The following is a 13,374-nucleotide window of genomic DNA, read 5'->3' as shown; positions in this document are numbered from 1 at the left end:
AAACCATTGAGGGTTTTGAAATCAATCCAATGATTTCAAAACCCTCAATGGTTTCACTATGCATCTCTGTATCCTAAAATGCACTTACTGAACATTCAGCAGACATTCACATTACTTCACCTATTCTGTGTTTTTCAGGTACGACATCAGGCTCTGGAAAAGGCAAGGAGACTAAACTGCAAAACTCACATTTAGGCATGTGAGAACTAAGCGCCAAAAAGTGTAGTTGCATGTTTGCAGAATTCAGAGCAGAAGCCAACACTGAGGTCTTGTGCGAACTGTTGCTTAAACCATCTTCACATGGTTTCTTTACTACTTGTGCTCCGACTGCCTATAATTCAGTTCTCTACTTTTCATAAGGCATACTTCTATGACAGATGTACAGCATACAAATAGCCACCTTATGCGATTTATGCTGTGATTAACTGATATAACAGAAGATTTAGGCAATGCAGGTTATATCTTAAATTCTATCAATTTTTTGGTTGATTCTCCTATATTGCTATTCCCAGTTAATATACATGTCAGGCTAACCAGTTGCTGCACAACTACCTAATATTTACCCTTTTCTAATGTAATTCTCTGCAAATCTTCCATTTCTGCACTTTAAAAAGTAATACCCAATTGCCCATCATATATACAAATGTATTAAACTCCTATGTAAATCACTAACGGAAGCTGTATTGTAAATGTTTACGTTTTTATGTCTCCATTCAACAAATGAGTGATTCCTGCCTGGTGTTCTCACATTGTCATTTTGTACTGCACTCTGAAACCCTGCTGGGTAAAGTTTGCATTAAACAAAAGAAATAACTAAAAAAAATGAATAAATACTGCAACTTTTCAAAGGAGTGCTTCATCCAGAGCTGAATGAGCTACCAACCAAGACGAATGAGAATTATGGAAGTTAACCATACAGACAGAGGAGACATATATACCGAAAAGCTCTTTAAAGCAAAGCTCAAAAAATATTCCAAGCATGTGCAGCAGTGAAGTGACAGTTCCACTGCACAGGTGCAGCTGTGAAGTGGCAGCTGCACAACATATGTTTTGCACTGTCTAGACCTAAACTAAGGACGCGGTTTAAATATTTGCCTATTGTGATTATTGTGATGGTCAGTCGCTAAGAGTTTGTTTTCCTCTTGTTTTCTAAGTTCCTGCATCCTTCCTAGTCTAACCCTAGAGCCTGGAGTTAACCTGCAGTTCGATTTCTGTCCGTAGGTTCAGCTTTTGCACCCATTTGTTCCAGTCTGAGATCCTAAGATGCCTGATGTCCGGAGAAAGTATACAATTCACTACCGCAACGATGGTCGGGAAGGCAACACTTGAAGTATAACAATGCAAACAAGCATCGGCATAGCCAATAGGTCTCGCCTTTGGGACCTTATAAGTGTTTAGCCATGCAACAGTTGCTGTTGCACCAAGGATATTGTGCTGCATAACTAAATACTTATAAGGTCCCAAAACCGAGATCTATTGGCAATGCCAATGCTTCTTCACCTGGTACCCAGTAAGCTTTCCGACGGTGGAGCTGGTCGCCGCTCTTCTGTCAAATATTCCACCTACCTTTAGTTTAAATAAGACAAGGGACCTGAGAGGATGACTTAAGGGACAGTTTTTTGCCATTGAGGCGCTACGCCCCTCTCTCCTCCCGCCTCCCCTCCCACTCTCAGTGGAACTGCTAACACTGAAAGCCCATAGAACGATCTACACAGGTATTTTGTCAAAAGAGCGAACTATGCATTAAACTGCATGAACAAAAACAGCGCAGTGGAAAACCGTATACCTTCCTTGGCATGGAAAGCCAAGAAAACTAAAGAACGTCACGTTGTGCACGTTAATGGTGGTGTCGTAACTCCACATCCGGCATTACCAGTATCACCTAGTACCACCATGTCATTATCTTGCAATTCTGATTTAAAGACTCCTTAATGCAAAATAATGTGGAATTGGTGCTTACTTTCCCAACACCGCGGCATTACAGGAATCGTGCCCTGGTTTATCGCACCCATAATTTCAGATGCCTAAAATCTAAAAATAATTTGCATCCCGTTTCGGCTTGAACATGCGTTTATGGCCGGGGCGGTATTTCCATTTCACTCGTGATGAATGCCAAAGAAGAGAATAAAATCAACATCTTCACCGTGGAGAGTGAGTGGGCTTATCAATTTTATGAAGCAGAGTGGTTTGACTGTATTTAAGAGGGAATATTAAGTATCAACTATGGCAAACGTGTACTCCTATTTTTAGGACCTCCGGTATGAGCAATAAATGAAATTGCGCATAACAATAACAAGGGTTTTTCGCAATGAATTATTTTCTTTCTGCCGCAATGTGAAAGCGATGCTGAAAACAGAATGCTTCTACCTTCCTCTTTGTGAACTATTATTACATTCCGCAAAAAGCGGCGTAACTTTAGGCTACGCTGGGTAACGCAGCTGGCAGGAGGCGACGGGGTTACGTATTTGTTAACAATGCCCACTTAAATGCATGTAACAGCAACAGTCAATAACTGCACAACTGTTCTGTTCTGGGTGTTTGAACTTGCCACTCAAAGTTACATGTATTTAATCAGGCGTGAGTTTGGTACACAGTGCAAGTCTGTCATACTGCAAATATCCAGAGATCTCATTTAGATTGTGTTCATGTGTCAGGGTGAATTATACAGATCCTGACCTTTGGAAGTATTTATTGGGGGTGCATGGCACCCAAGAGAGTGAAAAACTATTCAATTACTTACATCTGTACCTTCGCACAGTTTTCTTGTCAGGTAACACGAGAATCTGCATGAAATAAGATCTTTGTGGCTCATACATTCAAAATTGTGCTTGCCAAGGTTTAGAACTGGCTCTTTCTTTGAGTGACAGGTTAGATATTCTTGAAAGGTGAGGGTTTGTGAGTAAATTATCAGTGTTCTGCCACCAAATGTGGCAAGGCTAGCAGCAACACAAGCTTCCCCACATTTTTCATGCTATCATTCCTAGTCTTGGTCTTGAGGGAGCGCCTCTGGTTGGTGGGCCAGTGATTCACATTCCAGGGGCATTGCTTCATTCTTCTCTGAGCCGAGGCAAGCAGCAAGGGTGCCAGTGCATTCCGGCTGCGATGATGGCTTCAGTTAAGTGTACATCCACCTAGTGGGAGCTGGGCTAACCACCAACTCATTTCACACATGCGGTATAAAAGCAGCCAGATGGCAGCGATTCTCAAGGACAAAACCTCTAAGTCATGCATTTTCTCTAAGCATCATCCATGTTCTCACGCTCTACTGTCCTATGTACGGCACGCGTCAGGTCCGATAAATTACCAGCATCTGCCTTACTCGTTTGGCCAATATCAATACTGCTCTCTTGACCTTCAGCTCATTGTGAAACCTCCTTCTGATGGCAATATCTCAATGATCACCAAATTGAAACAAGCATTGGCCGCGCACGAAAGTGAAAACAGCGGGAGGGGCGGAGGAGCGTGAAAGCAATCAAGTGAGATATAGACAAATGGCACCTGATCGGGCGCTGAAAGCTGGCGGTTGCACACGTGAACGCAAGCGCTAGGCCAGCCAAAGCAGCTTGTGGTAGCACATTTTGTAGCCCCTACTAAATGTCTCGCAGCGCATGCGTTGGCTTTAGCGAGACCTAAAAAGTATTTACAATAAAAAATGTCCTCAGTTTTCTTTTGTTCTTGCAATGCTGGCAACTTGTTTCTGCCTATTCCAATGGTTGTTTGTTAAAGTTTTTTTTGAGGGGGCATAAACATTCGCAGGGTGAAGGTTGGGAACTAGTACCTGTATTATAACACTAGCAGGGGCCAGACGCTAGGGGAGAATCAACAGAGGCCAAATTCCAAGAGCAGGCTGAGGTGGTGCTGAGGGATGCAGGGGTGGTGGTGGTGGTGACTGGTGCGGAGACGATGCTGAGGTGATGCTGAATGATACTCAGGTCTTGCTGAGTGATGATGATGATGTGGTGGTGTACTAGTGCAAAGGCAATGCTGAGTGATACTGATGTGGTGATGAGTGATGCTGTGGTGGCGCTGAGTGATTTTGCTGTGGTGGCGCTGAGTGATATTGCTGTGGTGGCCCTGAGTGATATTGCTGTGGTGGCCCTGAGTGATATTGCTGTGGTGGCCCTGAGTGATATTGCTGTGGTGGCCCTGAGTGATATTGCTGTGGTGGTCCTGAGTGATATTGCTGTGGTGGCCCTGAGTGAGGCTGTGGTGGCCCTGAGTGAGGCTGTGGTGGCCCTGAGTTTGTTACACTGTGCTTAAAAACTGTTGTGTAAGGAGAGCTGATTTCCGTGTGAAGCGCTATAATGCCCTTGGTTGAAGTTTGCGCTATTATTATGCGGGACAGGCAAGCGGGTGGGGCTTAATGTAATATAATCAGACAATATCAGGTGAAAGCACTACGTATTCACAGTTCAGAGAGTGCTTTTTCTTATGACAAATCTCCTAATATCACACCCGTTGCGGCTAGGGCTGCGGATGTTAGAACTGGGTAACTAGGTTAGAATCTCAGCTCAGGTGCAGCATCTTGTGATTCTGTGCAAATTGCTTTCTTACACTGTGCTTAAAAACTGTGTGTAAGGGGAGCTGATTTCCATGTGAAGCGCTATAATGACCTTGGTTCAAGTTTGCGCTATAATTATGCGGGACAGGCAAGCGGGTATGGCCTGTCATGTAATCGGACAATATCAGGTGAAAGCACTACGTATTCACAGCTCAGGGAGTGTTTATTCTTATGACAAATCTCCTAATATCACACCCGTTGCAGCTAGGGCTGCTGATGTTAGAACTGGGTAACTAGGTTAGAATCTCGGCTCAGGTGCAGCATCTTGCGATTCCGTGCAAATCGCTTCGTTACACTAGGCTTAAAAACTGTCGTGTAAGGGGAGCTTATTTCCGTGTGAAGCGATATAATGCCCTTGGTTCAAGATTGCGCTATAATTATGCGGGACAGGCAAGCGGGTGTGGCCTAATGTAATGTAATCGGACAATATCAGGTGAAAGCACTAAGCCCGGGAGTTGTGTGTGCGCTCACGCTAAAAGGAAATTTAAAAAAACACGCGAGTGGTGCGTGCGTGGCAAAGGTGAAAGCAGCTGCCGCGTTCCGCAAGTTTAAGGTTGCCCGCGAACGAGAGAGGAAAGCCAGATGGCGGTTGTGCGCGTGCCCGCGCGCGTAACCGCAAGCTTTAAGCCACAAGCCACAAGCATAACCATGTGGTCGGATTTCCGAAGCCCACTCACTAAATGTCTCGCCAGACCAGCGCTGGCTCAGGCGAGACCTAAAAAAGGACCAAATAGAGTACCAACACCTAAAAAACACTAAAAACACGTGGCCTGCAGCTATCCGATCCAGCAAGTGCTTATTGTATACAAATCAAGGTAAACGTAAAGTCCATTTCCACACCTGTGTCCAGTGTCCCTAGATTAAGAATGTCATCTTCAGACCACAGACTCAGAACCAACCCTAGTCTGTCACTGGGTGTACTTTCCTAAATTCTGTGCTTGTACTTGCATTTACATCAGTAGTATGTTCATGGGTACTATTTGCTTCTTTTACTGTAAGTGTAACGTGCATCCTCATCTTTCTGTGGCCAATATTTGTTTCTTGGGTTCAGTGCCTAATCCGCTTTCCAACATGGCTCCTGATCTACCACCAAGTACAGCTTCGGGTCTTGCTTGTCCTTAGGCCAGATGTACTTTCATAGAATGATTCTTCCTCAGTATATCTATAGGTTCGGGATGTCTTCTTCTGTGCTTGGTCCAGAGCCTGCCCTGTCCTTTCTCTAGGTCCATTAGTAATCCCCACCGGTCTCTAGGTTCAGTACTTGCTTATGTCTGTCCAACACATCTCAAGTTGCTTCATGTCAAGAGTGAGTAGCTTGTCTAGTCTTGTTTGCGGATCTTCGTTTTTAATGGCAAAAAACAAATGTAACACTACAGAATCCGAAGAAATACAAGGCATGACTAAACTAAACAGACCTGCTGTCCCAGAAAAGACATGCAGGGTGATTGTGGGCATTTCACACTGTTGATCTATGTTATGTATAGTCCATTTAACTCGAGGTTTTAAGATACAAAAATCATGTCAGAGAAACTAGATGTTCGTTGCATTGGCTTTAAGTTGATTCTAAAAAGCACATAAGCTTATTACACAAGTGCAAATGCAGAACAAAGTTTCTTCCAGGGTTCAAAGTCTGGGGTATAATGAATTCAGTGCTGATAGTTTTTATGATGCCAAAATGTATGGTAGACAAGATTATTTCTTACTATTTACTTAGCATCGTTTATTCATCAAATCACAATCTGCTCTCCACTTCTCTTTAACACTATCGTCTACGGGTGTGCTACATAAGCTTCCCGGGCTGCTCGCTATGTAAGTCTCCCAGATTTCTTGCATCAAGAATCTTGCTTCTACCATTTCAAGCTTAGAACACAACGTTGTAACCTTTGGCGTTTAAGACATGAGACCAGCTGGTGCTGAAAGATTCATCTGTTGAAACTGCAGGCATCTGCTGAAGTGATCGCTTGCAATTTGAAGAAACAGAAGTACACAAATAAAGTCTTGTTCTACCACAGTCCACGCCTAAATGTTTGCCTTTACGTCTGCAGGAATAGTGAATTCCTATTAACACCTATTCAGACGGACACAAACAGAACCTGTGCTTTAGTAATGGGTTATATGAATGTAATGATCCTAATCCACAAACCTATGCTTAGTCAATCATATAACAAGAGCAATGTACCAGAGGGGTATTTCTGAGTGTTTATTGCCTCAGAGTATCTTATACGTGCTGTTGCAAAATATATATGAATATCCATACAAATTCATGTGTATGCACTTTAAAAGATATCATGATTAGATATTTCACATTAACATGAGGCCTGGAGCTCAAACGGGCTTCCTATCTGACCGTGACAAGCTTCAACAAGCTATTCTGTACCCCCTTAGAGGTCACTTTGCTTGTCCTGACTACATGATATTTCTTAATCTGGCTGTGCAAGTTGTTTACAAAGTGCCGAGCCAGCCTTTCTGGTCTGCCCATACATGGCTGTTTATAATTTGCATGGTACAGACATTGCACATCCATGTTAACCATATTTGGCTTGGTGACTTATTCTAGTTCCGCTGACATGGCATTTCAAACTGTATATAACACCTAGAAACTTGTCACTCTGGGAAGAAGAAGTCTGAGAACCCCTAAGGTGGCAGATCTGACTTCTTCCTTGCTAATTAGCAATGATGCATGTTTTTGGTACCAATAAATACATTTCACTCTGTTCCTGAGCAAACCTGCAATGTCTGGTGAGTTTAATTCATTTGCTCCTGGGAGGGTGCCAGTATTTCCCCATCACGTGCAACCTGATAAAAAGCTCCGATACCTAATGCCAGAACGTGTACATTCTGTGTAGCCTTAGTAATAGCTATATGTTTCAAACGTATACAAGTTCTGTGCTACGTCAGGCATATTACTACAAGTTTCTAAAGTATTTCAGTTCTGTGCTACGTCAGGCATACTACTGCTGTCTGTAGCAAACGCGTAAGTTGCAGGACGTCAGCTCTACTATCTAAAGCTGGAAACTGTACTATTGGTGGCACCTCAGGAAGCTCTGTTGTTTAAGACGTCAAACTATCAAGATTGTGAAACCGGAAATGTAGCTCTGGTGTAATCCAAATGCCCACTTGACTGTCTAACTCTTGTGTCTGTAAAATCTATTTACCTTGATAGATAGAAGCCAATACCTGTATTGTGTGAGTGACAGCTTTTGTGCTCGAGGACTGAGCTAGTCAATTCTGAATCTTCATATTAAATCAAATAATTTACACTTTTCTGGCGAGGTTCAACGTGATTCCGTCTCCTTAACATTTCTACTCCCAACACTATCACTATTGCTGACAGAAACACCCTGAGACTAACATGTCACTTTATTTTTGCCGTCACAAAAGCCTTATCGGTTTTCCATTCTGTCACTAATTTCTGATCACTCTCCATTCAACCCTGACACTATTTCCTTGTATCTCACCTTTTTCTCTCTTTCTCTGTCTTTATGTCTCTTTCTCTGTGATTTTCCACCTGTCACACGTCACTCTTTTTCAATCTCTAGCTCTCTGCCATTCTCTTGTGATCACCTCCTATTCCCCTGGCACTTTGCTTAACCCCCCTCCCATTATTCATCCTTTGATCCCACCTCTCAGTGTGCTTCTCTGGTTCACATCCTACGTACTTAGACTACACATGACACAATTTATAATGTAACAGTGAAAGTCTTCTAATTTATTACACAATAGAAAGCTGCATATGAGGTAACCCTGTCAAAGAGATTGGCGCAAAAGCTAAAAGCCCTCATACGAACGGCCCCGGATAAGCTAATTTAAGAATGCGAGTTTTGGTGAGTTTACCTTGAGTACAATTTTTCAACTTCACATTGTGCCAGGAAAATTCTGGCCCAGCGTCCGCTTCAGACTGCAATCTTACTCCTGTCCCGTAGTGCCTCTTGGTCCAACTTCTGTAAAGGACTGCTCTTCAGTACACCTCCTGTCCAATAGCGTTCCTAGATCCACTCCATGTGCCTTGACCTAGCCCCTGCCTTGGACTGTCCCTACCTAGGTACAGTGCCTGATCTGGACTGCTGGTACAGCGCCTGTAGTGGTTTGTGTACAAGTCAGCCTCTATCCGGATCTGCTTCTGATCCAGACCCTTTCTTGGTATGACCCAAGGTCCCACCTCAGTCTCGGTCTGCCTCTACAGCACTTGTCCTCTACTGCCCTTCGGTCCGGCATCCTTCCGGGTCCTGTGCCTCGGGGCAGTGCCTCCTAAGGTTTGCCTCTAGCTCCAGCTGCTAATGTGGTCTGCTCTAAAGCAAAGAGGCCACATGGCTCCAGGTCACCCGAGCAGCCGACCAAACGTGGGAGTTGTAGTCTTGGGTCAAGTAAGTCGGAACATTTTGACATACGCCCCTGAAAATGAAGCCACATCTGGAAAAGCAACGTCCCAGTGTGACATGCAGTCATCTGCTAACCCTGCCTTACAGCACATGTCCTCCTCTGCCCGCAAGTCAATCGCGCCTACTGGTCTGTGCCTGTTCCCTGCAGCTGCCCATGTTTTACTGAAAGTTGTACCCCCGTTTTCTTCCCTCAAACTGTGCCAGGAGAGCCGCGGCCAGTTTCCCTTTCCCAGCAGGTGCCCTGTACAGGCTGCACGTACCTTCCCTCATCCCCCGGGTCTGCAGGCTCAGGCTCCCGCCTACCCTCGGTAAAGCGCACCGCAGGACGCGCATTAGCATCACAGCCGCCATGCTGCTGCTGCTGACATTGACCCGTCGGACAACCGCGCTTCCGCTTCCGGGTAAAGGAGCCAGGCGAGTCAAGACACAAACGAGGGACTGCTGTGCAGGACAGGAGCTACAGAAGATAAGTGCTGCCCTGAGGCCGCTGCTCGGAGCAAAAAACTAGAAATACCAGATAATATCTAGCAAGACGCTGCAGAACGCTCAAGCACATTTTCAGAGCCCCGAAGTTTACCAGGACCATGGATTCTGTAGTTCAGCCAGTTCAGGACGGTTCTTTGAATTCTGGGACTTAGAGTTTTGATTTGATAATGGAATTTAACAAAAGAACTACAAATCCCAGAATGCAAATTAAAAGGGCACCCTGGACTACTTGAATTGAGGTGATGCTAAACACTCTGGGATTCATTTCAGAGGACAAATGTTGGAACTGTACTCAGTCCATTTGCTATTTCATTGCAGGGTCTTGTACCCTATGTGTCAAGAAAGTTACCTAAGCAAAAGGGAAACATTTTAACATGCATATGTACATGGGCTAACCCACCATCACCCTGAGCATATTTGCAGTGGACCATAACCCCAACTTTCCAATGAATTGCTTCCTACTTATCTACTTAATACTAACACTGCCACAGAGCACACTTTATCAGAAATCCTCAAACTGTTTAAATAGCCTTGGCTCAACCTAGTGCACAATCTAGATGTCACATCACCCTCCTAAATTGCAAAGAGGGTTTCAGTATTTCTAATGCATGAAATAATGTGGGAATTATATCTAGCCATTTTGGATGCTTAGGACCCTTGCTCTTCCTACCAACCCATCATCAAATTGACGTAGCTGGGGGCGAAGCAAGTGCTCATTAGTGTCCCTTGTTTCTGTAAATAGATGGTATTGTCATATAAGGAAAAGTTATTATGTAAGCAAAGTCCAGCAAGCCTCGGTATATAAACCAGCAGCTCCAGTAGCTGAAATATACCGATTGCAAGCTAGAACAGCTTCATTGTACGGGGCGGAGTTATGGGGTCATAAAAACATTGCCAAATTAACCCTGGCTGAGCAGGGCTTTATGAGAAGAACTGTTGGCCTTTCTGTAAGTACACCGCTCATCCCCCTACGCCTCGACCTGGGGCTAGAACCAATTGAAGACTTGGCAATTCTCCGACCCTTACTCTACTGGAAAAGGCTCTGGACGGTGCACGAACTGGCACCTTTCAGAGAAGAATTCCTAGAGGTCTGGCCATTAATTAAAAGTAAGAACATTCCATGGCTATCCCATATTAAGGCTTTCAGCATAAAGATCGGCAGGACCGATCTCTGGGAATTTCCGGAGGTAGCCTGCACACGGATTTCTAAATCTGATCTAAGAGGCCACATAAGGGAGCTGAGATTAGCAACCCTACATGGTTCAAGCTCTTTGGGGAAACTCACTAATGAGTTTCTCCTAGTAAAACTAGAAACAAGAGCAGAGGCCTTTCTTGATGTAATTTATCCGTCTCTTGCTAGGAAGCTTTATTTGCAGTTGAGGTATGGTACCTTACCACTTAGAGCATTTACTTGCAAATGGACAAGATCGGAAAATGCAGTCTGCCCGGCATGTAATCATAGCAGTGAAGATATATGTCATGTCTTGTTTTTCTGTCCTGCATACCACTCAATAAGGAAAAAGTGGCTCATTCCCATTTGCAAGAACTTAGGGTTTAGACACTGCATGCTCGCATGCAGGGTCTTAAGATATGATACTCACCCCCCAATTGTTTTTGCTATGTCTCGTTTTTTACATGGGTTCTGGCGCAGAAGGAAAAGTTTTCTTTAAACACTTTTGTCTTTTACCAAATGAGTCTTTTGATAACACTAGTTTAATACGTTTTTTAACTATTGTATTAACTTGACATTATTTATTGTTTTAAATGAAATGTGCAATTTTCTTGTTATTTATTCTGTGCTTTTATGGTCTCTGACCGAAATAAAGTTATCAAAATGAAAATGAAATATTATGTAAGCAAAAAGTGATTATGGCAATAAGCATGTTAGTATGTAGTACATAGGCCATCAATCTAGCTCTAAAAAAGTGTTTCCGTGTCTGTTCTCCTGTAGTGTATTAAATATTGATTTATAAATCACTGACATCAAGGGTAACTAATAGAAAGTTGTCTTTCCAAACTATACCCTTAATATGTTCTAGAAAGTGTTGTCTATCTTCATGTATGATGGTAGTGCATTCACAAAGGAATGGACAAAAAAACACCATACTTATTTATTTATTTAGTGCATTTTTATAAAGCGCGTACATTACCCGAAGGTGTCAGAGTGCTGTACAATAGAACCAGTTAAAGGTGTTCGTCAAAAAGCTCCATTTAGCGGAAATGATGGATCTCTCTGGAGGATTTTTTCAACTTTATGTGCTTTTGGAAGTAAATAAAGTATAAGTAGAGTACCAAGGCAGCACCACAATCTCCATCTATTATACATGCCAACATTTTAGAAGAGGAAAGTGGGAGATTTTAGAAAAATATTAGGGATAATGTATTTCTCCCATTTACTATATCGAGGCCTGAATTGTGTTTGTTGTCATGTATGGGACGTGAAAGTGTGCTGCTTTAGGACCAGATATCAGAAATGCAGATACACGTTTTATTTCCCTTACCTGTCAGGAGCATGGAGAAAGCGCTATGGCAGAGAGAGAGCATGTGACAAAAATGCTGTGCACTGGCCTGCAGGAGCAGGTCACTGGCAGTGAATACTAGCAGCGGCGGCCAGCATGACTCGAGGGTGAGGGGTAGCAAGAGGGTCTGCATGGGGGGGTTGTTGCGGGGGGAATTAAATACACCATAAACTTACCTTTAGGCTGGGTCCCATGTCTCTGCTCCTGTCTCCAACTCCAGGAACAGGAAGCAGGCAGCCAGGCTCCCTCCCCTAAGACAATCATACCGCTGCAATGCGGTGTTGTGATTGGTCTGAGCGCTGTGACATGGCGCTCAGCCATGGGCTGGAGGGGTGGGCATGTTCTCCATGCAGGCTGTAATGCAGCTGCATGGAGAATGGGGAAAGTGCACATGACTGGTTTGGGCAGCCCGAAAGGGCAGACCAAACAATCATTGCACACATTAGGAGTGGGCAAACCACTCCTCCCTTGCTCCAAGAGCAGAGCAGCTACGCCGCTTGCCTGCCCGCGCGCTGCCAGCAGAGAAGCATGACACGAAGCATAAATTGATAATAACTTAAAGTTATTATCATTTTGTTTCTTCTTCACGCAGTGGGGCGTCGAGGAGCCGCCACTGACTAGGATCCTCACTAGACCCTTCCTGGTGGGCAGATGCCCTTTCGAGGGATCAGGTTTCTGCATGCAGGAATCGGGAGGCGGGAGATTAGCCTTGAAATCGGTAGTCTCCCGTCTGAATCTAGAGGGTTGGCATGTATGATCTATAAAAATGGCACCATACTCATTCAATCTTCAGCCCATAACCTGGAACTCTCCAGCAATCTCTTCTCCTACCTCAAACACAAACTTGACACAGCCACTCCAATTTCTTTCCCCTCTCCTACTCCCTTCGACTCCCCCCTTAGATAACCCTCTCTACCCTACTATGCTACCAGTCCACCACCCCCCACTCCCACAACTCTCCCCGGGTGGTTTCTCATCTGTCCACGTACACCACTGTTGCCTATCAAAGTCCCCCACTACTGACAACTCTAACTCCGCCCTTCATCTACACCAGTTCGGCAGCACCACTGACAATTTCAGCTCCCCCTGCATCTACACCAGTCTGGCATCCCTTCTCCCCTCTCTCAGAACCCCCTGCATCCACACTCCCATCAATAGGTTCCACCCACCCACCTCTGCATTTCGCGCAACCACTACCAAGGCTCCGATGGTGAACCTCACCAACGCCAGCCGTCTTAATCGCTCAAAGTCTCCCCCTCACTCCTACGCTTCCAACCCAGAACCTCTCACTAAACTGTCCTATGACCTAATGCTAAACACAATTATTTCCAAACTGCATATTATCGAGCAGACATTCTCAAACTATTTAGTATCATCTTCAATCTCGAACACAAGTGCCCCCCGCTTAACTCACAATCTATCTAACAAC

General features: G+C 44.3%; 1 protein-coding gene across 1 annotated transcript in view; it reads right to left on the bottom strand.

The window, feature by feature from the left end:
- The window catches only part of MRPS18A (mitochondrial ribosomal protein S18A), a 153,657-nt gene extending 144,332 nt beyond the window's left edge, over positions 1–9,325 (bottom strand). Inside the window, exon 1 of the mRNA XM_085610266.1 lies at positions 9,201–9,325. Within this exon, the coding sequence (XP_085466392.1) occupies positions 9,201–9,291 (91 nt within the window). The 5' untranslated portion in view covers positions 9,292–9,325. The remainder of the gene's footprint in view (positions 1–9,200) is intronic.
- Positions 9,326–13,374: the final 4,049 nt, after the last annotated feature.

This window comes from Triturus cristatus, chromosome 6, assembly GCF_964204655.1.
Source record: "Triturus cristatus chromosome 6, aTriCri1.1, whole genome shotgun sequence".
NCBI lineage: Eukaryota > Metazoa > Chordata > Amphibia > Caudata > Salamandridae > Triturus > Triturus cristatus.
Note: the sequence above shows the minus strand (reverse complement) of the source record. Positions and strands in the feature narration are given on the sequence as shown.